The following is a 26,357-nucleotide window of genomic DNA, read 5'->3' as shown; positions in this document are numbered from 1 at the left end:
GCAGCGTTACTTGCTACGCTGCACTGCTGGCCCCAGTATACTTTATTTTTGTAATATTTTCATGTGCAATCCACTATGTTTCTAGTTACTACTAATTTGAGGCAGTTTATTCATACTATATAGTTTTCATCATTTAAAGGGACTTTTTTCCATTCCATTGTTTATATTAGTCTGAATTGTTAGGATAGCTCTATGTTTAAAGTAAACCTGCTAGGGAAAATAATCACTTGTTACATGTATTATTTTGAGAGTATAGGAAAGAAGCGAGATTAGAGTCTCTGAAAGACTGCTTCTCTACTAAATAATGAGTTGTATTCAAACCTTTCCTTAATTTTGATAGCAAAAATTAGGACTTATTGTTATTTCTGAAAATATACATAAGCTAAATGGATTATCAATACAAGCCAAAAATGATTGGCTAAAACAATTACGTAACTTGAGAATTAATTTCTCAGGCAAATTGCTGGAGTAAACAGAAATGAGTATGCCTTACTGAGGCTAATGAGGCAACGCCTACCAAATTATAGGTAAATATAATCTCTAACCAACTATCCCACAGATTCATTTCATGTATGTATGCAATTTCTACATTCAAGGCTAGTCAGATTACAACACTGAGTACACTGGCAAAAGATGAGAAACATTCCAAAAAACCATAAGATTGTGTATAAAAAACGATGTACATATACACAGTCCAGCTGCTAAAAAAATCAAAGACTTCTATAACGCACTGTTGAGTGGGAAAAAAAAGATGGGAAAATAGTCAACTCTAAGAAGAACACTTAACTGTAGTTAACAATAATAAATATCTTTTAAAAAGAAAATCAAACATAAAGAAAAAAAATACTGAATTATGTAAATCAGAGGTTAGCAACTGATATGGCTGTTGGACCAGACTAAGCATCAGCATGATTTTATAGAGCCTGTGAAAAAAGAATGGTTAAAGCGTCATAAACTTTTGTTTTTAAGATTTATTTATTTATTTATTTATTTGAAAGGCAGAGTTTAGAGAGAGAAGGAGAGAAAAAGAAAGAGGGAGACCTTCCACTCCCCAAATAGCTGCCACAGCCAGGGCTATGCCAGGCCAAATCCAGGAGCCAAGTGTGCTTCCTCCCAGTTTCCCAAGTGGGTGCAGGGGCCCAAGGACTCCGACCATCCTCTGCTGCTTGCCCAGGTGCATTAGCAGGGAGATGGATTGGAAGTGGAGCAGCCAGGACTCAAACCAACCCCCATATGGGATGCCGGCACTGGAGGCTGTGGCTTAATCCACTGCGTGACAGCGCTGGCCCCTAAAGCATTGTAAAAGAAAAACCAGAGTATGTGACAGAGATCTATGTGGCCCACAAAGCCTAAAATGTTTACAGTTTGGCCTTTCACAGAAACATTTACTGACTCCTGGTCCTAATAATGGTTTCTTTTATAGTTTCTTGGTGAAGCCAACCAAAGTACAAAATAGGGAGAGATGTCTGGCCTAGTGGTTAAGACATCACTTTGGGTGCCTGCATCACATATCAGAATGCCTGGGTTCAAGTCCTGACTTGGACCACAACTCAGTTTCCTGCCTGTGCATATCCTGGGAGACAGCATGTGATGACTCCAGTAGTTGGTCCCTGCCACCCGTATGGGAGAGTTGGATTGGGTTTCTGGCTCTTAGCTTGGACCTGTCCTATCCCTAGCTGTTGTGGGCATTAGGGGAATGGAACAGAAGATGGGGTTTCTCTATATTTCTCTGTCACTCTGTCTCTCAAATGAATAAAATAAGTAAATTTTAAACCGTACTAAGTAGTTACCTTATATGTGCAGATAGTCAGCTTCCTCTTCCTAGTTTCAGTGTTTCTTTGCAGTAACATATTACACAACTGGAAAACCTGCTGCATGACAGCATCTTGTCTCAGGTCATCACGTCCCTTCAGGATAATGAAAGGTAAATAACTAAACACAGTCCATTTTATTATAAAGACATACAAAATGATCTGAGAATGGCAAAAGGCACTTAGATATCAAACTGGTTTTTAACCCCTTCGTGTCTGTACATGCTATTTTTTAACCTGGATCAATATGACTATCCAATAAATACAATAATGATAGTCTTATACACACACACACAGGAAAAGAATTCTGGTTTGAGAAAATGATGCATTTCTATTTTACAAGTTTTCCTCACTTATAATTATTCAGAATAAAGACAAAGACCCACATGAAGCAGGAAAGAAATTTAAATTAGAGTTTATCATTGACATCATTAGCTCTCTAAGGACTACACCAGAGGGGCTGGTGCTATGGTGCAGTGGGTTAACGCCCTGGCCTAAAGTATCAGCATCTCATATGGGCACCGGTTCTAGTCCCAGCTGCTCCTCTTCCAATTCAGCTCTCTGCTATGGCCTGGGAAAGCAGTAGAAGGTGGCCCAAGTCCTTGGGCCCCTGCACCCATGTGGGAGACCCAGAAGAAACTCCTGGCTCCTAGCTTCGGATCAGCGCAGCTCCAGCCATTGCGGCCAATTAGGGAGTGAACCATTGGATGGAAGACCTTTCTCTGTTTTCTCTCTGTGTAACTCTGACTTTCAAATAAATAAATCTTTAAAAAAAAAAAAAAGGACTACAGGGAAGGGAAATCTCACCTTAACAAGCTGTCTCCTTTCCCTGCCATCAGAGCCTACACAATCTATTATTTTTGGTAAGTTTATACCTCCTGCTAAACGAAATTCTGCTTTAAATGACTGTATAGTCACCAAATTTTCATATTCTCCTGTGGGATCCACCTAAAAAAGTATAATTAGGATATTAATTCAGATATATTATTTGCATTTAAATAAAAATAAATTATGAATCACAATTTTCATTCTATACTAAAAGATAAAAAACAATGTGCTATTGGTTGAGAACTGGAGCTATAACTCTTCTCTTTAATGAAAGAGATTATCTGACATTGGAAAGGCTTTAAAAATGACACATAAATAATACAATTAACCTTCCTAAATATCTCAATGAAACCAGGGTATATCAAGTTAGAATGCTGCTGCTGAAAAACTACTTAAAAACCAGAATTCATGTACTGTCACACAAGTTCTCTCAGAAATGAAACTCTCAAAACGATAACGAGGTAAATATTTAAAAAGGTGGAGAGAAGTTTTCTAAGTTGTAAGTGCTAAGTCTGGCATTAACAGAAAACATTCAGCTAAAATAGCTGATGTATCTTAGTTAATTTTTAAGATGCAGTTACATTTCAAAGTGAATAACTACAGATGTTAAGCAATGAACTACAAACTTGAAGGAGAGACTTACAGTGTATTCAATATGATGATTTTCTAAACCATAACCTTTATTACTGACACTTTGGCCTGAAAGGTACTTCAGGCAATAAAAGATTATGACAAAACTAAAATTTACCATTTCTATCTAGTCAGTGCAATACTATAATACATATTATGCTGCTTATTCAATACTGTTGTAATACATACAGTCAGTACATTCTGCATTCAGAATTGTAAAAAGCCAAAACAAAACAATTGGGAATTTTTTTGATGGGTCAAGAATTAATCTTGGTGGCGGCACTGTGGCACAGTGGGTAAAGCCGCTGCCTGTAGTGCCGGCATCCCATATGGGTGCCGGTTCGAGTCCCAGCTGCTCCACTTCCAATCAGCTCTCTGCTATGGCCTGGGAAAGCAGTAGAAAATGACCCAAGTCCTTCGGCTCCTGTGCCCATGTGGGAGACCCAGAGGAAGCTCCTGGCTCTTGGCTTTGGATTGGCGTAGCTCTGGCTGTTACAGCCAGTTGGGGAGTGAACCAGTGGATGGAAGACCTCTCTCTCTCTCTCTGCCTCTCCTTCTCTGTGTAACTTTGACTTTCAAATAAATAAATAAATCTTAAAAAAAAAAAAAGAATCTGGCATAAGCATATATAAATTTTTCTTTATCTGATCAGTGAAAATTTTTAACAGTCTATTGATCTTGATCAGAAAGAGGTATAATACTAAGTGCAAAGGAAAACAAAGTGAAAGAAACCTTTGAGTAATTTAAAGCTTGGGTAAAAGGAATCTAACAGAAAAACTCTAGGTTGCAATACATGAAACTTCCAATATTTAACCAATTTTGACTGAATAAAAAAATCTTACCAAATGGTTCAATCACTTAAAATGTTATTTAATTTAAAAACCAAAACAGTTCATGGTAAATTACCTTAATTTCCATAGTAGGGACAACAACAGCTTCTAAATTCTTAAGCTTAGTAATTGGCTGGTCTGCAGGAATGATGATGCCTTCTGTATTTAAAAGTAAAGACATTTAGTGACACCTGCGAACTGGGAAGACATGCAGATTAGGCTGCAACGCATCTCAGGGTAAAAGCTTGGCAACAGATGACATGGCTTGGGGCTGGCATTGTGGCACAAGCAGTTGAGCCACCACCTGCAACAGTAGCCTATGTCAGGCTAAGTCACCAGGAAAGGCAGCCAATATGGCCCAAATGCTTGGGTCCCTGCCACCCAGGTCAGAGACCAGAATAGAGTTTCTGATTCCTGAATTCAAGATCTGATAGCTACAGAAATTTGGGGAGTGAATCAGAAGATATAAGCTCTCACATGTGCATATACTTTTTCTTTCTCTTGCTCCCTCTCCTTCTGACACTCTTCCTTTCAAATAAATAAATATATCTTAAAACAAAAAAAGACATGGCTTTAAAATGGACCTGCAGGTTTTATGGAACTAATAATCAGACCAGAATCCATTGGAAGGACCATCTTGAAATAATTACAACAGGTTTTATAGCACACAGATACATACCCTTATCTCATTACTGTGAGTAGTAAGTACAAAAAAGACATGACAATATTCTTTGTTAGTTAGAAACAATATTTGAAGTCTCAATCTTATTCTAAAGTAATAGAAATTTAAACTTGAAGACATGATTCTAACTAGAAAAAATATGATTATTAAAGTATGGGGAACACATTTAGAGATGAGTCACAAAATCAAGTATTACAGAAGCTTTTAATTATTTGAACTACACACAGCAAGAGGAGTGACTGAATAAAGACATTCTAGAACATGTGGAGGAGATGAAATGCTTAAGAACTTTCAACCTGTTCGTCCTAAGGGTATAGTGAGTAACCACTAGCATTTAAAAGTAACCTTTAAATCAAGGAAACAATCAGTTGTTCAGTTATTTTAATATTCTTGCCTTTCTATGTAATTCCCTGTAACAGTATTTACTCCAAAGCTTATTAACAAAAATCAAGTAATTAATTTAGTGTAGTCACCTATTCCCAGTTCTAACCAAAGATATCAAGTGAATAGTGACTGTGGGATGTTTAAACTATTAGATAAAAAATTACATTGTTGGATCATGTGTGAACTGAAACCATTAGGACTTTTATATGTATAATCGCAGCAATATTTGCGATTTTAAGGAACTTACATATTCTTACAGAGAATTGCACAGCAAGAGAATGATACTCATTCTTTCAAACACATACTTCTCTGGGTCTTCCACTGAGTGGCATCCAAGTTTGCTAACAAAATATAAGCATCACAAAGTGCTTCAACACTCCGGACCATCTGAGGCCTCTTGCTTCTGATGGTACTTATTATATTGTTTGCAGCCTCCATCCTATCCTATTAATGAGAAACAAAAAACATTATGCAGGAAATAATCAGCACAGTTTCTCAGAGTCATAAACATAAAAGAAAAAGAGAATTTGGCCGGTGCCGCGGCTCACTAAACTAATCCTCCACCTTGCGGCGCCGGCACACCGGGTTCTAGTCCCGGTCGGGGCACCGATCCTGTCCCGGTTACCCCTCTTCCAGGCCAGCTCTCTGCTGTGGCCAGGGAGTGCAGTGGAGGATGGCCCAAGTCCTTGGGCCCTGCACCCGCATGGGAGACCAGGAGAAGCACCTGGCTCCTGCCATCAGATCAGCGCGGTGCGCTGGCCGCAGCGCGCCTACCGCGGTGGCCATTGGAGGGTGAAACAACGGCAAAAGGAAGACCTTTCTCTCTGTCTCTCTCTCACTGTCCACTCTGCCTGTCAAAAAAAAAAAGAAAAGAAAAAAGCAAAAAAAAAAAGAAGAGAATTTAATATAGATCAAGATGATAAAAATATTTTAATTCTTCAGATACAAAATAGCCACCTATGTAGGAGAAATACTCAAAGGTATGATAAACTCAAGTGACAATGACTGGGGATGGCACTATGGTATAGCGGGTAAAGCTGCAGTGCCAGGATCCCATATGGGAGCCGGTTCAAGTCCTGGCTGCTTCACTTCTGATCCAGCTCTCTGCTATGGCCTGGAAAAACAGCAGAAGATGGTCCAAGCGTTTGGGCCCCTGCAACCGCGTGGAAGACCCAGAAGAAGCTCCTGGCTCCTAGTTTTGGGTTGGCACAGCTCCGGCCTTTGTGGCCATCTGGGGAATGAACCAACAGATGGAAAATCTCTCTTTCTGCCTCTCTATAACTCTGCCTTTCAAATAAATCAATCTTTTTTCTTTAAAGATTTCTTATTTCCAAGTCAGAGTTACACAGAGAGAGGAGAGGCAGAGAGAGAGACAGAGACAGAGAGAGAGAGAGAGAGAGAGAGAGAGAGAGAGAGAGGTCTTCCATCTGATGGTTCACTCCCCAGTTGGCCACAACAGCTAGAGCTGCACCAATCTGAAGCTAGGAGCCAGGACCTCCTCTGGGTCTCCCACGTGGGTGTAGGGGCCCAATGACTTGGGCCATCTTCCACTGTTCTCCCAGGTCATAGCAGAGAGCTGAATAAGAAGTGGAACAGGGGGCCAGCGCCACGGCTCAATAGGATAATCGTCCGCCTGTGGCACCGGCACACCAGGTTCTAGTCCCGGTTGGGGCGCCGGATTCTGTCCCAGTTGCCCCTCTTCCAGGTCAGCTCTCTGCTATGGTCAGGGAGTGCAGTGGAGGATGGCCCAAGTCCTTGGGCCCTGCACCCCATGGGAGACCAGGAGAAGCACCTGGCTCCTGCCTTCGGATCAGCGCAGTGCGCTGGCCGCAGCGAGCCGGCTGCAGCGGCCATTGGAGGGTGAACCAACGGAAAAGGAAGACCTTTCTCTCTGTCTCTCTCTTTCACTGTACACTCTGTCAAAAAAAAAGAAAAAAGAAGTGGAACAGGGGGCCAGCACTGTGGTACAGCAGGTTAATGCCCTGGCCAGAAGCCCCGGCATCCCATATGGGCACCGGTTCGAGACCTGGCTGCTCCACTTCCAAACCAGCTCTCTGCTATGGCCTGGGAAGGCAGCGGAAGATGGCCCAGGACCATGGGCCCCTGCACCCATGTGGGAGACCTGGAGGAAGCTCCTGGCTTTGAAACGGCACAGTTCCAGCTGTTGCGGCCAACCGGGGAGTGAATCATCAGATGGAGGACCTCTCTCTCTCTCTCCGTGACTCTGATTTTCAAATAAATAAAAAATATTAAAAAAAAAAAAAAAAAAGAAGTGGAACAGCCAGGTCTTGAACCAGTGCCCATAGGGGATGCTGGTGTTTCAGGCTAGGATGTTAACCTGCTGCGCCACAGCGCCAGCCCCTCAAATAAATCAATCTTTAAAAAAAAAAACAGTCAATAACTGGGGCTGGCGCTGTGGCACAGGAGCCGGTATCCCATATGGGCACCGGTTCTAGTCTCAGCTGCTCCTCTTCTTATCCAGCTCCCTGCTATGGCCTGGGAAAGCAGTGGAAAATAGCCTAAGCACTTGGGCCCCTGCACCCACTTGGGAGACCCAGAGAAGCTCCTGATTCTTGGATCCTGGCTTTGGATCAGCTCAGCTCCTACCATTGTGGCAATTTGGGGAGTGAACCAGTGGACAGAAGACCTTTCTGTCTCTCCCTCTCACTGTCTATAATTCTACCTCTCAAATAAATAAATAAATAAAAATCTTTAAAAAAAATCAATGACTTAGGTACCTTTCAAAAATCTATTTTCCCACTGCCTACTGCCAAGAGAAAACTAAGTACGACTCTACTGGCATCTTGTATGCTTTGAAAAATATTTAGGAATTTTTAACCAACTTTAGGAGGCTCCAAATTGGATATTAGTTTAGGTATCCTTCAAAGGCCCATGTGTTAAAGATGTCGTCTCTATAGTCTTACGTTAATCACACCCAATTATGGTATTTAGACATGTGGCCTTTAGGAAGTGATCAGATTGGATTAGGTTGTTAGGGTGGAGACCCCATCCCATGGTGACCATATAAAAAGAGGCAGAAACAGACAAAAGTGCTCCCTCTTGCTACATGATGCCCCCTCAGAACTGCCAGCAAAAACACCATGCCATACAGGGCCACCAGATTTTGGACAATGAAGCTCCTGTTAACCTTTTCAATTATAAAGTTAGCTTATTTTGGTTATTTTGTTATAGCAACAAAAAGCTGACTAATCAAAGTGGCATCATAAAACAGAGGATTAGGTACTGCCAGCAACAACATTTTAAAATCCTCAAGACTTAAAAAAGGAAAACCTAAAGAATAAGTATCACAATTCATAAAGATTAATGTATGTTTAATCCAGATACCTCATCAAGCTGAGAGCTTTGTTTAGGTGCATTTTTAGTTATTCTACTCCTCCTTGCTGCTTCTGGTTTGGTCAAAAATTCATCTTTGTTTGCATTTGCTAAAGCCAATATAATAAATAAAGTATGATGGGGGTGATCCATTGAAACTCTAGAGATGAGCTGTCAGGAAATTAGGAACTATTAGTTTTATGTACATCAACAATAGAAAAATTCACATTCTGCATTTTGCACATTAAAATGTGTTATTGTCTAGATACTACAGTGAGTTAAGTGTGTATCTGTGTATACGTGTATGTATATTTGTGTTGTGTGAGAGAGCCAGAGAGGTACACAAAGATTGAGAGAAACTGAATAGCGTACATATGAGAGGAGGTAAAATACAGAATTTCATATTTCCCAGAGAGGAAGAGTTGTGTGCACGTATATGTGTGTGTGTGTGTGTGCGTATACATAACAGTATAACACAATATATATTTATATATTTATATATATTATTATATTATAATACATTATATTATATAGTATATAATATAATATATTATTATATTATTATATATTATATTATAATATAATATATTATATATTTATATATTTAACACAATATAATATATAACAATATAACACAATATATATAAATAACAATATAGTCACTATGATTTAGTTTTCAGGTTTACTTACATTACTGAGGACTTCATGAAATCCCACTCCTCCCATCATTTTGGTTCCCATTCTAGCAGCCAGTTGGTACATTAGAGGCAGAAATTTGTATGATAGAATCTTCATTCCAGGTCCCTTTTGTTTATAAAAGGGTATAACATTAATAAACAATACATTTCAAATATTTTCACAACTAAACAAATAAACTATCCTAAGTTATTGATCCTCTACTAGCAAAACCAACTGGTTATCAACAAAACTTCACTATGAATTTCCTTGTTACTTCTTCTGAAAGGCTTTATCATAAGTATTCTAGATAGGTTCGAAGGTAAGTCAAGGGCCTGCACTGTGGTGTAGCGGCTAAAGCCACTGCCTGCAGTGCAGGAATCCCATATGGGTGCCAGTTTGAGACCTGGCTGCTCCACTTCCAATCCAGCTCTCTGCTATGGCCTGGGAAAGCAGTAGAAGCTGGCCCAGTTTCTTGGGCCCCTGCACCCGCTTGGGAGACCTGGAAGAATGTCCAGGCTCCTAGCCTCAGATCGGCGCAGCTCCTGCATTGCAGCCAATTGAGGAGTGAACCAATGGCTGGAAGACCTCTTTCGCTCTGCCTCTCCTTCTCTCTGTGTGTCAACTCTTTCAAATAAACAAATAAATCTTAAAAAAAAAAAAAAAAGAAAGAAATAGAAAGTTCGGCAAACTTTAAAAAAAGAAAAAGAAAAGAAGAAGGTAAGCTGAAGTATTTCTTTCTAATTTAAATTGTATTCAGAACTGGAGGGCCTGTGCTATGGCATAGCGGGTAAAGCCACCGCCTGCAGTGCCGGAATCCCATATGGGCGCCAGTTTGAGTCCCGGCTGTTCCACTTCCAAACCAGCTCTCTGCTGTAGCCTGGGAAAGCAGAAGATGGCCCAAGTCCTTGTGCCCGTGCACCCACATGGGAGCCCCAGAGGAATCTCCTGGCTTTGGATTGGTGCAGCTCCAGCCAAAGCGGCCATCTGGGGAGTGGGCCAGTGGATGGAAGACCTATCTCTTTCTCTCCCTCTCCTCTTTGAATTTGAAATAAATAAAAAAAAAAAAAAAAAAAAAAAAGAACTGGAGTATCTGGTACTGCTTATATTCCATTGAATCTAAGGAGCATGATTATAGACATGAGTACTACCGTAACACGGAATCCTGAGAAATCAGTGTACAATTAAATCCTTATACACCCTGGCCTATAGCATTTAATATACACTATGGCAGAGATAGGGCCTGTGTATTATGAGTCTTATTATTCCTTTCATCCAGGGGCATTATTTTACTTTTAACCTTCAAATTCACTGACAAAATCTACCTTGTCAATATAAACTTTACCATTAGGTGTTACCATTAAAATCAAAGATTTTTAAATAAAAAATTCTGAAATATTGACATCTTGATTTTTCTTTAAAATATGTTTCCATTTATAAAAATAATTAACTCTAGTAGTCCCAGACAAGCAGGAACCCACTAGTGACTGATTACATTATCTTTAACTTCTTTCCAAACCCCTGCATTTAGTGCCCTCCTCTGGGCACTACTCTCCAGTGGTAACTGCAAAGATATAGGAAAAGACCTATATTTTTTCATCTCCACAGAAACCTGCATCATTTAGAATTTAAGTGCTTCTGTAAAGAGACCCAATCTAATGCTCAAGATACAAAAGGATTTACAAAGTCCCTGAATCAAAGGGCTTATGTCAGTTTTTAAAGCGCAAGTTAGAATGTTGGGTTGAATAGACTTGCCTTCATCATGCCATTGACTTCAGGAACTCCAGAATTTTCAAGCCAGAGAGAACAAAGTCGAAAAACCCACATATCATGTTCTTCTCCACTTAATAAGCAGTTGATGTAATTTTCAACTGCTTTACATAGGAAGCGTTTGCGATCCTCTTTCAGTGCACGAAGTGCACATTCATCCAACTCCAGCTCTCGCTGAACCTTTACTGTGTATCTTGCATTAAAAGTAAAATACAAAAGCCATTAAATTTTACATTACTACAAAATCATATATGATATATACATAAGTGGGAAATCAAGGGTCCTTACAGGAGAAAAAGCAAAATTCTAAGAATTATAAAGTAAACAAACTTACTTTTGCTTTCATTGTGCAATTTATAAGCTTTCCTAAGCAAAGGAGTGCAGAGTGAACTCTATTCAAGCTATTTAGTTAACTTATCCTCTACTTATGCTAAATACATAGACCGAAGACCAGCTTAAATAAAGGGATTTAATTACATCAAAATGGTATTTTTTTCTGTATTTCTTAATGTTTTCACTGAAAGAGACAGTCATACACACAAAGACACACACACATACACAAAGACAGACACAAAGAGAGATCTTCCATCTGCTGGATCACTCTCCAAATGCCTGCAACATCAGGGCTGGGCCAGGCTAAAGCCAGAAGTCAGTATCTTCTAATGCGGATGATAGGGACTCAAGTACTCGAGTCGTCATCTGCTGCCTCTTGTATGTATCAGCAGGCAACTAGATTAGAGTTGGCACTTAAACCAGACACTCTGCTATGGGATGTGAGCATCCCAAGTAGTGGCATAACCCACTGCACCACAATTCCTGCCCTAAGTCTTCTGTTTTTAATTTCCTATCTATCTCCTTTTCAGCTGATACCAACTAACAAATTAAAAATCAAAACAAAAAAGCTAACACCTAAACACTACATGAGTTTAGAACCAGACTATGAACACCTCCTCAAAGAATACATGTCAGCATCTTACATGCTCATTTGAGATAACCACTGTGAGGCCAAGACAATCTATATGTATGCTGAAAATTACAAATCAGATAAAAAAAAATCACATCACATTTTTCACATAGATTCATTCAGTTAACTTGTGAACATAAACTTAATCACCTGTTGACATCTACTTACCTGTTAGTCTGAATCTTATGTTCCCTCAGAAGGCCCACTTCCTCTTTGGCCCTTTTTAGGAGGGCTTGCTTGTTTTCAAATTCTGATGATTTCATGTAGTTTTCAATTCTCTGGTACTGAGTATCTGAGAACCGTGCTAATGAGAGAAATGCCTTCATTTTCCCATTTCTGAGCTCATCATTATTTTCTCCATCACAACTTCCAGCAACTTCTACTGCCTTTAAGAACACACAATCCATTTAATTTACAAATACTAAACACATCTGAAGAATTACTCAAAGTAATCTCATCCTAAAGTTTATATATGTAAAAGCTACATTACATGAAATCTATTATTTTCTTAGCCTTTCAAAACAACTTTGACAGTGAAGAAATAACCAAGACAGTATTTACAAAACGCAAATTGTGCAAAAACAAAGAGCATCATAAAATTTAAAGTTAATTACATCATTCTTTTCAAGTTATACTTATTTAAGTTAGGTAACTATTTCCAAAATCAGCTAACTTAAGGAATAAGAAGGAGAAACAGGAAAGTCAAAGGGGGCTGAAGTACTGAAGTCCTAGCCTTTACTTGTGTGTGGTTGTACTACAAATGAATAGTAAGGGCCAGCTTGCATGTTCCTTAATCAGCTATTTTTGTAGGTGACTACATGGAGAAACCATCAGAAACAACTTACGAAAGAGCAGCTAGTGGTGGGAAGACTGAGGAAGGGGAAGCCATACTTGGGATTACTTTCAACATATGTTCCTTTGGTAAAATTCTGCTTAATTCTTGCCCTAAATATTATACAGAGTTCTAATAGTGATAACATATGGGAAAAACTCATGTCTTTATTTGCTTTTAAAATATATTTGGACCTGATGCAAAAAAAATCAAGTGTATTCATTAACTTAAGGGTTACTCTAAAAGCTTACCTTTTCTAGATAGGTCTGCATGATGACTGTAGGATTTTCTAAGCAAGTTTCTGCTAACCAGTTACCACAAACTCTCAGACATTCTGTGTGTATAAGCTTTAGCCTGGAATCATTCTGTTGAAGAAATTCAAAGTCTTAAAATATAATTCATTATCATGAATGTAAAAAAAAAATGTCCTCCACGTAGGGAAAACAGACTATGAAAGTTTCTAGGGGCTAGCGCTGTGGTACAGTGGGTAGAGAGACACTGTCTACAATGCAGGCATTGCATATGGGCAAGTGTTCACATGTCCCGGACGCTCCACTTCCAATCCAGCTCCCTGCTAACGGCTTGCGAAAAGCAGCAGAAGATGGCTCAAATGGTCGGGCCCCTGTTACCCACATGGAAGACCAGGAAGAAGCTCCTGGCTTTGGCCTGGCCCAGCCCTGGCCCGAGCCGCTATCTGGGGAGAGAACCAGCAAATGGAAAAATCACTCTATTTCTCCCTGTCTCTCTCTGCAACTCTGAATTTCAAATAAATAAATCTTTTAAAAGAAGTTTCTGAACTCTTTACAAATATTAATTTGTATAATATTATTTATTTGAAAGGCAGAGGTAGAGAGAGACCAACAGAGATATCTGGTTCTCTCTCCAGATGGCTGCAATGACCACGGCTGGGCCTAAAGGTAAGAAAGTTCTTCCAGGTCTCCAATGTGGGATGCCAGTAATATAGGCAGTGGCTTATCCCACTATAACACAATGACAACCTCAGAAATACTGATTTTCAAGAATCCTTTCTGCATCTTGCTCATTAATTAGTAATTTCAAAGCTTAAATTGTTATTAAAAATATCTGAAAGCACAGCAATGCTTTTTTCTTTTTTTGAAGATTTATTTATTTATTTTAAAGTCAGAGTTACAGAGAAGCAAGAGGCAGAGAAAGAGAGACAAAGAGAGGTCTTTCATCCACTGGTTCACTCCCCAGATAGCCATAATGGCTGGAACTGCACCAATGCCAAGCAAGGAGCCAGGAGCTTCTTTCAGGCCCTCCATAAAGGTGCAGGGGCCCAAGGTGCAGGGGCCATCTTCTCCTTTCCCAGGCTATAACAGAAAGCTGGATCAGAAATGGAGCAACTGGGACTCGAACTGGCACTCAAATGGTATGCCGGCACTGCAGGTGGCAACTTTAGCAGCTACACCAAAGCACTGGCCCCAGCAATACAATAACAATAGTAAAACATTAATTCAGATAATAAAAATAAATAAACCTCTCTACAGCTGGTGTCCAACTTCTTGATCATTTGCTTGAGAATACTCAGGGCAAGACTTTGTTCTTTTTTTGCCCAGAACACTTGTGCTTCCTCCAGCTGCCATTCAGAGACTTCATGACTCACTGAATTATACTGTTTAATTTGAAATACTGCCCTTTCAGGGAGCTGAAATGAAAATGACATTTGGAAATAAATATTTCCTTTATTATTATTGTAACTAATAACAACAATGAAAGCAGTAATACCACTCACTGTGGACTTGACTGTTTGCCAGGGTCTGTCTCAAGTACCTGCCTGCCTGCCTCCCACCCCCACCCCCACATCTGTCTGTCTTGTCTATGCATATTTATATACATGCGTCAGTCTTAAGTTAGCCATCTTCTCATTGTTTAGCTATGATACTGAAGTTGACAGAAGACACTACCTTGTCCAAGGCTTAAACTGATGTCTAATTCCAAAATGGGAAATCTTAAGCTTCTCTATACGATTTTAATAAGAATCGTTATTTCTCAATGACAATTCCTTTTCACTAATGCTTTCTGTTTTCTGATAAAAAGAAAGGTCGAAGAGGTAAGTTGATGTTTTAAATCCTATTTACCTGAGTGTTCTTGAAAGTCCGGGCCAGTATAGAGAATTCTGTAAGGTGCTTGGTGAGAATGTCCTTAAAACACTCTCGTTGGGAGCTATTCATTTCTTTTTCCATCAGGATCTCAAGAATGACTGTGCGTAGAGCCATGATAGGCTCCTGAAAATTAAAATCACTGTCCTTGAGAAGCTGGGAGTGTTTCTGCCATTTAACGTACACTTCAGAGAACTGTTTATCCATGACTGATCTGAAAGCCAAATCAATGAGTTCACATAAGCAGAAAAACTAAGAAAAAAAATTGTGAGATTTCTGAAACTTATGTTACAATATAAAGAAACTTTTAGATAACAAGACTGAAGCTTATAAAGAAAGAATCCTAAATACGAACCAAGGTTTTAAAAGCTATAAGAATGTTATATGGTAAGACTTCTAAGAGGTCAACAGAGAGGCTATAGATAATGAACATTTTAGGAAGAATTTCTAAAAACTATTCTTTGACATCACAAAAGAGAGTCCTTATAAACAAGTACCTTTCTGAAATGAAAGTACACTTATCAGACCTATCATAAATCATGCCTGTACTTTAACTGTCCAGTGTTCCTTGTGGTAAAGGTCACGTCAGCAAGGAAATGAGGTAAACCCATTCATTACCTAAGGACAGTGACTACTGCCAACTGCCAAAGAAATCATAATGCCGGAAGGAAAACTATCTGGCAAATAGTCCATCTACCAATATTACTAACTAAAGGAACAGAAAATGCATACTGTATAGTTTTACATGAATTACTGGTTTATATGAATAATGTCCTTGGATAACTAGGCTAAGCAATACTGTCTAATCCTTCAGGCCTATGGTGTTGAGACAAATTAAAAAGATTAATCAGGGGGATTAAGAAGATGATGAGGTGGTGAGGATATTAAAGCTCTTTCAGCTGCCTCATATAAAAGAAAATATTAAGACAAACCCATAAAAACTGAAACTTTTTCTCCCAAAATTCCCCTAGAGCAGCAGATCTCGAACTTCTAAGTTGCAGGAACCCTTTTTATATGCTTATAAATTACCAAGAACTACAAAGAACTTTCAAACTTTGGGTAACAGCTACTGATATTTACCGTATCAAAAAGTAAAACTGAGGGGCTGGTGTTGTGGCAATCAGGTTAAGCCATTGCCTGCAACATCAGCATCCACTATGTGCACAAGTTCAAGTCCCAGCTGCTCTACTTCTGATTCAGCTCCCTGCTAATGCACCTGTGAAAGCAGTGGAGGACGGCCCTAGTCCTTGGAACCCCTCATCCACTTGGCTTCAGATTGGTCCAGCTCTGGCTGTTGGCAGTCATTTGAGGAATGAACCAGTGGATGGAAAATCTCCCTCTGTCTCTCTAACTCTGCCTTTCAAACAAATAAAATAAATCTCTAAATCTCTTAAAAAAAAAAAAAAAAAAGGTGATGGGGCGGTGCTATGGCCTGAAGTGCCAGCATCCCATATGGGCACCAGTTCTAGTCCTTGCTGCTCCACTTCCGATCCAGCTCTCTGTTATGGCCTGGGAAAACAGCAGAAGATGGTCTAAGTCCTTGGGCCCCTGCATCCACATGGGAGACCCAAAAGAAGCTCCTGGCTCCTGGCTTTGGATGGGTGCAGCTCCGGCCATTGCTGCCATATGGGGAGTGAGCCATCGGATGGAAGACCTCTCTCTGTCTCTACCTCTCTCTGCAACTCTTTCAAATAAATAAAAAATAAATCTAAAAAAAAAAAAAAGGTGAAACAGAAAAATCTAAAATAATTAATTCAAAAATGCTAAGTTTATATCTATTGTAAGTCACTACTGATAACAGAAAAGCTGCACTTTAGGAGGAATATGAAGTCATATGAATCACATACCTTGAGAAAAGCTCCCCAATGTTTTCTAGTTCTCCAATGGCCTGCAATCTGCTAAGTGTGGGGTAGAGTGAATACACAGACTCAAGGCTGCCTTTACACAATTCTTCCACTTCTTTTACTCTAGTGGCAAAATCAAAAAAGACACTCTGAAAAGTACGAAGAGGTTTTAGGGAGACAAAAGTTCATATTTGTTCTTAAAGAGTTCTCATCATTGGTTCTCCTGTTGATTTAGCAATAACAATATTCACAAGCAACAGTGAACACAAAAATAGCAGTGGAAACAAACTAAGTCTTGGAATCATACAGACCTAGATCTAAATCCTGGCTCTGCCACTTATGGCTATGTAACTTTAGGTATATTACTGGATTTCTCTAAGAATAAATTCTTTTACTTCCTGAGTTATTTGAAAGGTTAAAGAATACATATGGAGGGGCTAAAGTTATGGTGTTTGAGTAAAGCTGCCGCTTGCAAAGCCAGAATCCCATACTGGTGCTGGTTCGAGTCCTGGCAGCTACATTTCCAATCTAATTCCCTGCTAATGGTCTGAGAAAAGCAGAAGAAGTTGCAAGTGCTTGGGACCCTGTTACCCTTGTGGGAGACCTGGAAGTAGCTCCTGGCTCCTGGCTTTGGCCTGGCCCCAGCACTGGCTGTTGCAGTCCTCTGGGAAATGACCCAGCAGCTGGAAGATCTCTCTCTCTCTGTTTCCCTCTATCTAATCCTGACTTAATTAAATAAATATATTTTTTTTAAATTTGAAAATAAATAAATCTTTCTTTTTTTTATTTGTAAGTCAGAGTTACAGAGAGGTAGAGGTAGAGGTAGAGGTAGAGAGAGAAAGGTCTTCCATCCGATAGTTCACTCCCCAGATGGCTGCAACTGGCTAGACACCAATCTGAAGCCAGGAGCCAGGAGCTTCTTCCAGGTCCCCCACGTGGGTACAGGGGCCCGAGGCCTGAGCCAACTTCCACTGCATTCCCAGGCCATAGCAGAGAGCTGGATCGGAAGTGAAGCAGTCAAGATTCGAACCAGCGCCCATATGGGATGCTGGCACTACAGGCGCTGGTTTCACCTGCTACGCCACAGCACCAGCCCTAATAAATCTTAAAAAAAAAAAAAAAAACCACTTATGGAAAGAGCCTTACAAAGCAGCCAGCAGGTAACAAGCACTTACATAGCAGCAAAAGTGATTTATATAATAAACACAGGCCACCACTGTCAAAGAACATGTCACATTTACTTAACCCATTATAGTTAAGGAGTTCCTCATACATCATCTCATTTGTGCTTCAAAAGCAAGCCTCTAAGTAGGTAACCATTAATCACCATTTTACAAATTAATGCTAAGAGGGGTAAAACACTACTTCTAGAGGGGTAAGATTAAAATCATGTAGATACTAGTACACAAAGAGAACAGAGGAGTGAGCCTTGTCAAGATGTTCTTGATGTTCAGTGAGAAAAAGTAACTTGAGATGACAAGAAGAATGTTTTGGAGGGAAAGAAAGATAATGAAAAACACCTAACTATAGCCACCAATACTTTACCCATGCATCAAAGCATATCCTAACCTTGAGCCAATCATTCCTCAAGTTTTGAGAGATAAGCCATGACATTAAATTTTAAAATATAGAAATACAGTAATTCTTTTAATACCTGGCATATTTTAGACTTTCAAAAAATGTAGAGATTCTCTGTCTCTCAGAGATTGCAGAGCATTGTACAATGATTCATGGTAACTGGTTCCTTCTATTCCTTTGCTGTGAAATAATTTTTAAAAATTAATAATATATTTAGAAGCAGAAGATATGCACATGCAAAAAACTTCACAAGAGTACAAAATCTTAACAGTAAGATTAATCTTTTAAAATTTACTTCTAGATATTTTGGTAACAAATACAAGCAATTTTATGAGTTATTTAAATTCTTCAAGCAGAAAAGAAGGAAATTTCTCAGATATTTTGCCTGGCTCATTTATTTTATTCAATGCACACCATTATGTCCTGGCACTAGTAATCAGATTCTAGATGTAGGGGATCTATTTGTGGAAAGGTGAGATCAGATCCTTAACTCTCCTGGGGCTTATGTTCTGGTTTGGAGAAGATGCACACTAAGTTAGGGAAAAGAGAAATAAGGAGAATTAAAATAAGGCACAGAATGACTGGGTGACTACTTAAGGATAGGTAGTCAAGAAAAGCTTCTCTGAAGATAGGACACTATTAAACTGGAGTCTAAAGAAGCCATATACATGGTAACTGGAGAAAAAGCAAAAGATCCATCTATTGCCTTTAGGTAGGAACAGCTTGGTCTGATCAAAGGACAGAGAATATCTGAGTGGCTGAAACATAGCAGCAAAGGGAGAAATAGCATGCATCAATTTACAGAGGCAAGCAGGAACCTGCTCCTATAGTAAAATGTTTTAAAAATATGAGAGTGGGGAGGATGTTTGGCCTAGTTTAAGCCACTTGAGATATCATATCCCACATCACAGTACCTGGGTTCATGTGCAGGCCCCATTTCTTTTGAAATTTTTGTTTTCAATTTATTTTGATCGAGAGAGTGAGATCTTCCATTTGCTGGTTCACTCACCAAATATTAGGAAGAGCCAAGGCTTGGCCAGAACAAAGCCAGGAGCCTGGAACTCCATTTGCGTCTCCCACATGAGTGGCAGGAACAAAGGTATTTCAGAGTCATCTGCTACCCAGGATGTGCATTAACAGGAAGCTGGACTGGAAGCAGAATGGCTGGGACTGAATCAGGCATTCCAATATGGGATGTGGGCAAATCAAGCAGTGATCAACTGCTACACTGAACACCTGCCCCTCTGGTCCCATTTCTGATTCAAGCTTCCTGCTACTGCACACTGTAGGGGGCAGGAGGTGATGGCTTGAGTACTGAGGGTGCTGCCACTCAAGTGGAAGACCCAGACTGAGGTCCAGGGTCCTGGCTTTGATCCAGTTCTGCTGCAGGCATTTGGGAAGTAAATCAGTGGATGGAAGATCTGTTTGTCTCTCACTCTTTCTGCCTTTCAAATACATTTAAATTGCAGGCATATCTCCAATTTTAAAGCAGTCTCACAGTTGTCTGGACCAGACTCAAAAATTTTGAGTCAAGCAATAGATGAAGATGTGTCTCTCTCTCCCTGTCCCTCCCTCTGTCAGTCTGCCTTTCAAGGAAATAAATAAAATTAAATATATATAAAGGAAGTTAAAACATACAATAAAGTATGGTTTAATTTTTTAGTGTTTCTATCATTAAAAGACTTTACACAAATATGAAATCCTTTACTTGATTAGATATCTGGGTTTTCATTCAGAAAATATGGTGACCTTACATATAGATTTCTAGGTAACTGATTTGCCAATTTTTTTTTTTAATTAAAAAAATACTTCCTGCCGGCGCCGAGGCTCACTAGGCTAATCCTCCGCCTTGCGGCGCCGGCACACTGGGTTCTAGTCCCGGTCGGGGCACCGATCCTGTCCCGGTTGCCCCTCTTCCAGGCCAGCTCTCTGCTGTGGCCAGGGAGTGCAGTGGAGGATGGCCCAAGTCCTTGGGCCCTGCACCCCATGGGAGACCAGGATAGGCACCTGGCTCCTGCCATCGGATCAGCGCGGTGCGCTGGCCGCAGCGCGCCAACCGCGGCGGCCATTGGAGGGTGAACCAACGGCCAAGGAAGACCTTTCTCTCTGTCTCTCTCTCTCTCACTGTCCACTCTGCCTGTCAAAAAAAAAAAAATACTTCCTAAGCAAAAATTACCAGTCCTCTGTATACCATTCAGACACTAAAAGTGCTATCTGAGCAAAATGTTTCCAGCAGGGAAGGAGAAGAGAAATGCCTTCACTTGTCTTTGTATTTCTCAATCCCACAAACACTGAAAGGATTCTCTTTCTATTTTCAAAGTATTTTGGGGGAGGAGTTGTCCAAATTGAAGAAAGAGTAAAATTCAAGCACTGATGTATTAGCTGCTTAATGCTACCCTATTTATGAACTTAGTCATGTAGCTTCTTAGCATCCACAAATTACTAAAAAAATCTAACTGTTACATGTATAGAAACAGATAAAAACAGGAAAGGGGCCGTTTGGTCATACTTGACAGAAGTACAATGGTCCCACTGCATATTCCTCCATGCTGCTTGGTAATGAAGTTCCTGTAGTTCAGTACAACACTCCACATTTTCATGATCTAAACCTTTTAAATACACCGAAAGAATATGGCACAGTCCCAAGTTCTGCAAGGCCTAAATAGGAATTGTTTGGGGGAAAAAAAAGTAATTTAAGGAATCACCAGAAAAGTAGAGAAGCAAAAAATAGCCATCATAAAAAATAACATAAAAAATGACTTTAGCTCACAATGTAATTAAAAATTCCAGAATATTGGGTGTCGTTGTGCAGCAAGTTAAGTTGCCACCACTTGGGGTGCTTGTATCCTATATTAGAGTGCCTGGGAGCAAGTTCTGCCCCTGCTTTTGATCTATCTTCCTGCTAATACAAGTAGGAGGCAGCATATCATGACCCAAGTACTTGGGTTTCTGCTACCTACATGTGAGAACGAGATGTGGTTTTTGGCTCCTGGTTTTGGCCTACCCAAACCCCAGTTATTACTGACATTTCAGGAGCAAACTGGCTGATGGAAGATCTCTCTTTCTGTCTCTTCCTGTCTCTCAAGAAACAAAAAGACAAAGAAAATTCTAAATACACATTTCCCAAAAAAACAAAACAAAACAAAAAACCCAGAACTCAAAGGATTCTACTATTTAGTGGGAAAATAGCTAAAGAGCAAGTAACAGAAATGATAGATTCTGGGACCTATAATAAACACTATGCAGAATAGCATATATCAGATTCTCCACATGAAGTACCAAGGAAGAGGATCTTCCAAAACTTCAAGTAAAACATGCATTAATTCCATTTTTCATAAACTTTTTGAAGCTTCCCTATATACTACCTGGTATACTGTATATGAGAATATTCCAGAAAGGTCTTCACTTGTTAGACAACAAGATTATGATCAACAAATCTACACCACCTTTTAGGTTAATGATGTATCTGACTTTCCTGTGTATCTATGTTTTTAGTTAATGCCTGAAAAACAGTTAAGTTCCAGTTGTATCTCAAGGGTTTATCTAGATGTGTAAATATCCCACTAACACAGTGAAATAATTTCAGACCTATACTAGTGATGGCTTTACCAAAGCAGAAAAACAATGTACCTGAATTATTCCTGCCTGGCGGGTTGATGGGCATATTGCTGTCTCAAGATCATACGTTACCAGGGCTTTATCCCACACTGCTTCATGTTCATATGTTCTCAGTCTGTCAGAAGAGATAAAAATAATTCTGGGTTCCATATGCATGTAACTCTTTCATAAACAGAATTATTAAGCCACTGTCTAGAAAAATGCAGTTTACCTGGTGAGTGGTTGTAACATTTTCCCTCCACCACAGCCATAAAGACTATCTGGCTCCCCTATACTTCTGTAGATTTCTAAGAGAAGGTCCTGAAAATAATAGAAACAAAATTTGCAGGAGGAAAAACTTTAAGAAATTTAGCAAATTTTAACATATAACTCCCAACTCTAAATGTTGCTACACAAAAGTAAAATAATAACAACACTGAAATATATATTAAAGAAGTGATAAGCAACACAGCAGACTGGTTGCAGACAGCAGAATAATGATTATGGTTTACCTGAGAACTGCTCACAATTTCATGAATTACATTAGAAATAAATGCCAACCTACCATGCTTGTATCACATGAAAAATAATCCCAAAGGCAAAATAAATCTCAACAGCTAAAACTTCAAGGGGAAAATAGAGTTCTTCCATAAAATTTGACTCCTGAAAACTTAATTTTGTAAAATTAAAGGTCATGAATTTTTCTTTCAAAGAAAACAAAATTCGAGGATGTTTTGTAGCCCAGTGGTTTAACCATTACAGAAACTGTGTTAAGTCTTGCTGCTCTACTTTGAATCCAGTTCCCTGCAAATGTGCCTGAGAAAGCAGCAGTAATGTGGGAGACTGGGATGGAGTTTCAGGCTCCTGGCTTCAGCCTGGCCCTGACATGGCTGTTGCAGCCATTTGGGAATGAACCAGTGGATAAAACATATCTCTCTGGCTCTCTCTCTATCTAATAACTCTGCCTTTCAGATAAATAAGTATTTGAAAAAAAATTTAAAGGTAACAAGAGACAAAGGCATTACATTTCAAAATTATCCATATGATATGGACAAAGAAGTTTCTATTACTCATACCTTCATTGAAGAATTTACAAAGGAAAGAGTGATACAGGGTGGGGAATCGCTTAAATGTCAAAAGCCCGTCGGATACTTGTAACATCATTTGCGGACCATATCAAACAATCATCTTAAACGTTAGCCTATGGGGCTGGTGCTGTGGTACAGTGGGTTAACGCACTGGCCTGAAGCACCAGCATCCCATAAGGGTGCCAGTTTGAGACCCAGCTGCTCCACTTCCAATCCAACTCTCTGCTATGGCCTGGAAAAGCAGAGGTGGCCCAAGTCCTTGGGCCCCTGCACCCATGTGGGAGACCCAAAAGAAGCTTCTGGCTCCTGGCTTCAGATTAGCACACCTCCAGCTGTTGTGTCCAACTGGGGAGTGAATCAATGGATAGAAGACCTCTCTCTCTTTCTCTCTGCCTCTCCTCTCTCTGTGTAACTCTGACTTTCAAATAAATACATAAATCTTAAAAAAACAAACAAACAAAAAAATGTTAGCCTAACACAGATTTCTTAAATTTCTAGTCTCACTTGTGGTTGCCTTGCTGGGCTAAACCAGATGATTTTGTGGGCTTTATATGGCCTGTGGGTTGGACACTCCCCACCATTATAAACAATCTCAATGAAATGAAAATAGAAAAAGAACTCTGTAGCATAGAAAAATCAATCAAGCAATTCAACTGCCTTTCTGGGAAATATTTTCTAGGTAAAAATTCACTGATATTGGCATAACTCTGTAATTTTAATTCAACTATTTCTATTAATTGGCATGAAAGCAAGCCCTCTGAGTCTGAATGTTTGGTATCTAAGTCAAGCACAGTGTTTAGTACACAAAAGATATTGAAAAAACTCAGCAAAGGAGAGTAAGACTAGAAAGAAGCTAAAAGAGTAAGTAGAAAAATCAGGACAGTGGGTAAAAAAGGTACACAGAACATATTTCAAGGAGGGCATGGTTGATGGGTGTTAAGTATTAATAAAACCTTAAAGAAAAATGAATGAAAGGTGAGCATCTGACTTAGCAACCTTAACTTTATAGGAGACACTAACCAAGTGCTATTTCAGTGGAATGAATGGAAGGAGAGGAAACAGAGACAGAATACACAGAACTGCTTCACAAAGTGACTGTGAAGGGAAGCGAGGGAAAGGTTAAGACCTAAAAGAGGGTAGAGAAGAAAGAACTTAACTTTGTGTAGAAGGAGAATGTTTTAACAGGAGAGGTTTGAAACATTTAGAACACAGTTCAGAAAGAGCATAGGAAATTGAAAACAAGTTTCTGAGAAAACAGAAAAAAAAAAAAAAAAAGAACAGGAAGAAGGACTAGCAAAGTATGAAAATGTTCCTTCCTTTAACAAGAGGGAAGGTTAGGTCAGGAGCACATGCAGAGATCTCAGCGTTTGATGGTGGAATGGGTAAGATTTTCAATGCCTCTTATTTTTTCCCAGAAGTAGGAAGCCAGATGAAAGGAAAACAGAGATCAGAGATTTAAGTAAAGGAGATGCTGAAACTGTCATTGTGGAACAGTGAGCTGACCAAAGAAATTCAGTAAGAATTACCAGACAATACTGTGAGCTAACCTGAGGGTAAACAGAAAGAAACTTATGTAAAAAGCAATCTTCTGCGACATACCATAAACAAGAAGCAAATATGGCAGAAAAACACATGGTACAAACTTATCCTATGTGATAAGCGGTTTTATTTTCATCTTTCACATAAAAAACTCGAGGTTGTAAAAGTTAAGTAGTTTGTGTCAGACTATAAGCTAAGTAGAAGACTGAGCATTAGAACTTGAGTTTGCCTTCTGTAAAAGGAGAGGTAGCCTTCCTCCTAGGCTGCTGAAGATTTCAGGGCAAACCACAGGAAGTGCCCCCTCAAATAGGACATGGCGATAACTGGGCCTCCTGTAGATCCCGCTGGAGCACTGCTCCATGGCACTAGGAACCCTGGCAGGTGGTTAAAGTAATAAAGATGTGCATCGCATGTGAAATCGTCAGTGGGTTTCCCTGCAGCACCTCTGTGTTGCCTGACATAGGGACACAGGCCCAAAATGGAGGCACTGGCCTGGGGTTCCTCCAACTCTGATATACGTAGCATGAATACCCCTCACCCTAGTGTGTGTGGGGGGAGCAGAAAACAAAGCCAGACCTGTCCTAAAGTTTCAGAATGCAAGGGGGTTGTTTGTCTATATCCGCTTGTTGTCAGCAAGCTTCAAAATGCAGTCTTACGGGTTGCTGCTGTGGCACGAGGGGTTAAAGCCCCGGTCTACAGCAGTGGCATCTCATATAGATGTCAGTTCAAGTCCCGGCTGCTCCACTTCTGATCCAGCTCCCTGCTAATGCACCTGAGAAAGCAGCAGAAGACAGCCCAAGTGCTTGGGCCCCGTACCCATGTGGGAGACCTGGAAGAGACTCCTGGCTTTGGATCAGCCCAGCTCCGGCTGTTGTGGCCATTTGACAAGTGAACCAGTGGATGGAAGACTATTTCTCTAACTCTTTCAAATAAATAAAATAAATCTTAAAAACAACAAAATGGGCCGGCGCCGTGGCTTAACAGGCTAATCCTCCGCCTTGCGGCGCCGGCACACCGGGTTCTAGTCCCAGTTGGGGTGCCGGATTATTTCCCAGTTGCTCCTCTTCCAGGCCAGCTCTCTGCTGTGGCCCGGAAAGGCAGTGGAGGATGGCCCAAGTCCTTGGGCCCTGCACCCGCATGGGAGACCAGGAGAAGCGCCTGGCTCCTGGCTTCGGATCAGCGAGATGCGCCGGCGGCAGCGGCCATTGGAGGGTGAACCAACGGCAAAAAGGAAGACCTTTCTCTCTGTCTCTCTCTCTATCCACTCTGTCAAAAAAAAAAAAAAAAAAAAAAAAAAAAATGCAGTCCTTATTCCTAGGTGATTACTATGCAGCTATGAAACACAAGAAAGTGTAAATCTTTACTTTTTAGCTTTTCAAAGAATCTCTGAAAAAAAATCACTTTAAACCAATGCCTACAAAAGCAAGTCTACCAGAACAAATACGACAACTTTTAGTACAAAACAAAAAAGACCTTGAGTTTATTCACAAATCTAAGCTTAAAACCATGAATTTACAGATATGATGCTCCCTCCAATATACTTATATTTAACTTCAGTTAATATTAACATAATAGTAATCCAAAGTATAGGTATTGTCATATATAACAGAGAAGCTAATATTTACCTGTAAACTGATTCCAGTTTCTTCTCTACTTTTTTCACTCAAACTAGAAATAGCTGTATTTTGGCTTCCTTCTTCAAATGTAAGACTTCTGTTTGTCATAAGAGCACAACTTTTATTCAGAACATATTTTTTGGAAGCTTATGAATATGTATGCAATAGACTTTTACAGAAAACTAATGAAGGTTGCAGTTAAAATAGAATGAATAATTTATACTTTAAAACAGAAT

The 26,357-nt window shown here is 39.8% G+C and overlaps 1 protein-coding gene across 1 annotated transcript in view; it reads right to left on the bottom strand.

Moving 5' to 3' along the window:
- ATM (ATM serine/threonine kinase) overlaps positions 1–26,357 on the bottom strand; it is a 156,645-nt gene that overhangs the window by 26,056 nt on the left and 104,232 nt on the right. Inside the window, 18 exon segments of the mRNA XM_062196965.1 lie at positions 1,791–1,907; positions 2,619–2,759; positions 4,176–4,258; positions 5,471–5,609; positions 8,511–8,669; positions 9,189–9,302; positions 10,929–11,136; positions 12,076–12,293; positions 12,991–13,104; positions 14,238–14,405; positions 14,839–15,073; positions 16,707–16,826; positions 18,358–18,391; positions 18,394–18,461; positions 20,791–20,939; positions 21,912–22,014; positions 22,111–22,199; positions 26,131–26,218. Of these exon segments, the coding sequence (XP_062052949.1) occupies positions 1,791–1,907; positions 2,619–2,759; positions 4,176–4,258; positions 5,471–5,609; positions 8,511–8,669; positions 9,189–9,302; positions 10,929–11,136; positions 12,076–12,293; positions 12,991–13,104; positions 14,238–14,405; positions 14,839–15,073; positions 16,707–16,826; positions 18,358–18,391; positions 18,394–18,461; positions 20,791–20,939; positions 21,912–22,014; positions 22,111–22,199; positions 26,131–26,218 (2,347 nt within the window).

The sequence above is a fragment of the Lepus europaeus genome, chromosome 7, assembly GCF_033115175.1.
Source record: "Lepus europaeus isolate LE1 chromosome 7, mLepTim1.pri, whole genome shotgun sequence".
Lineage (NCBI taxonomy): Eukaryota > Metazoa > Chordata > Mammalia > Lagomorpha > Leporidae > Lepus > Lepus europaeus.
This window is presented reverse-complemented; position numbering and strand designations above follow the sequence as displayed.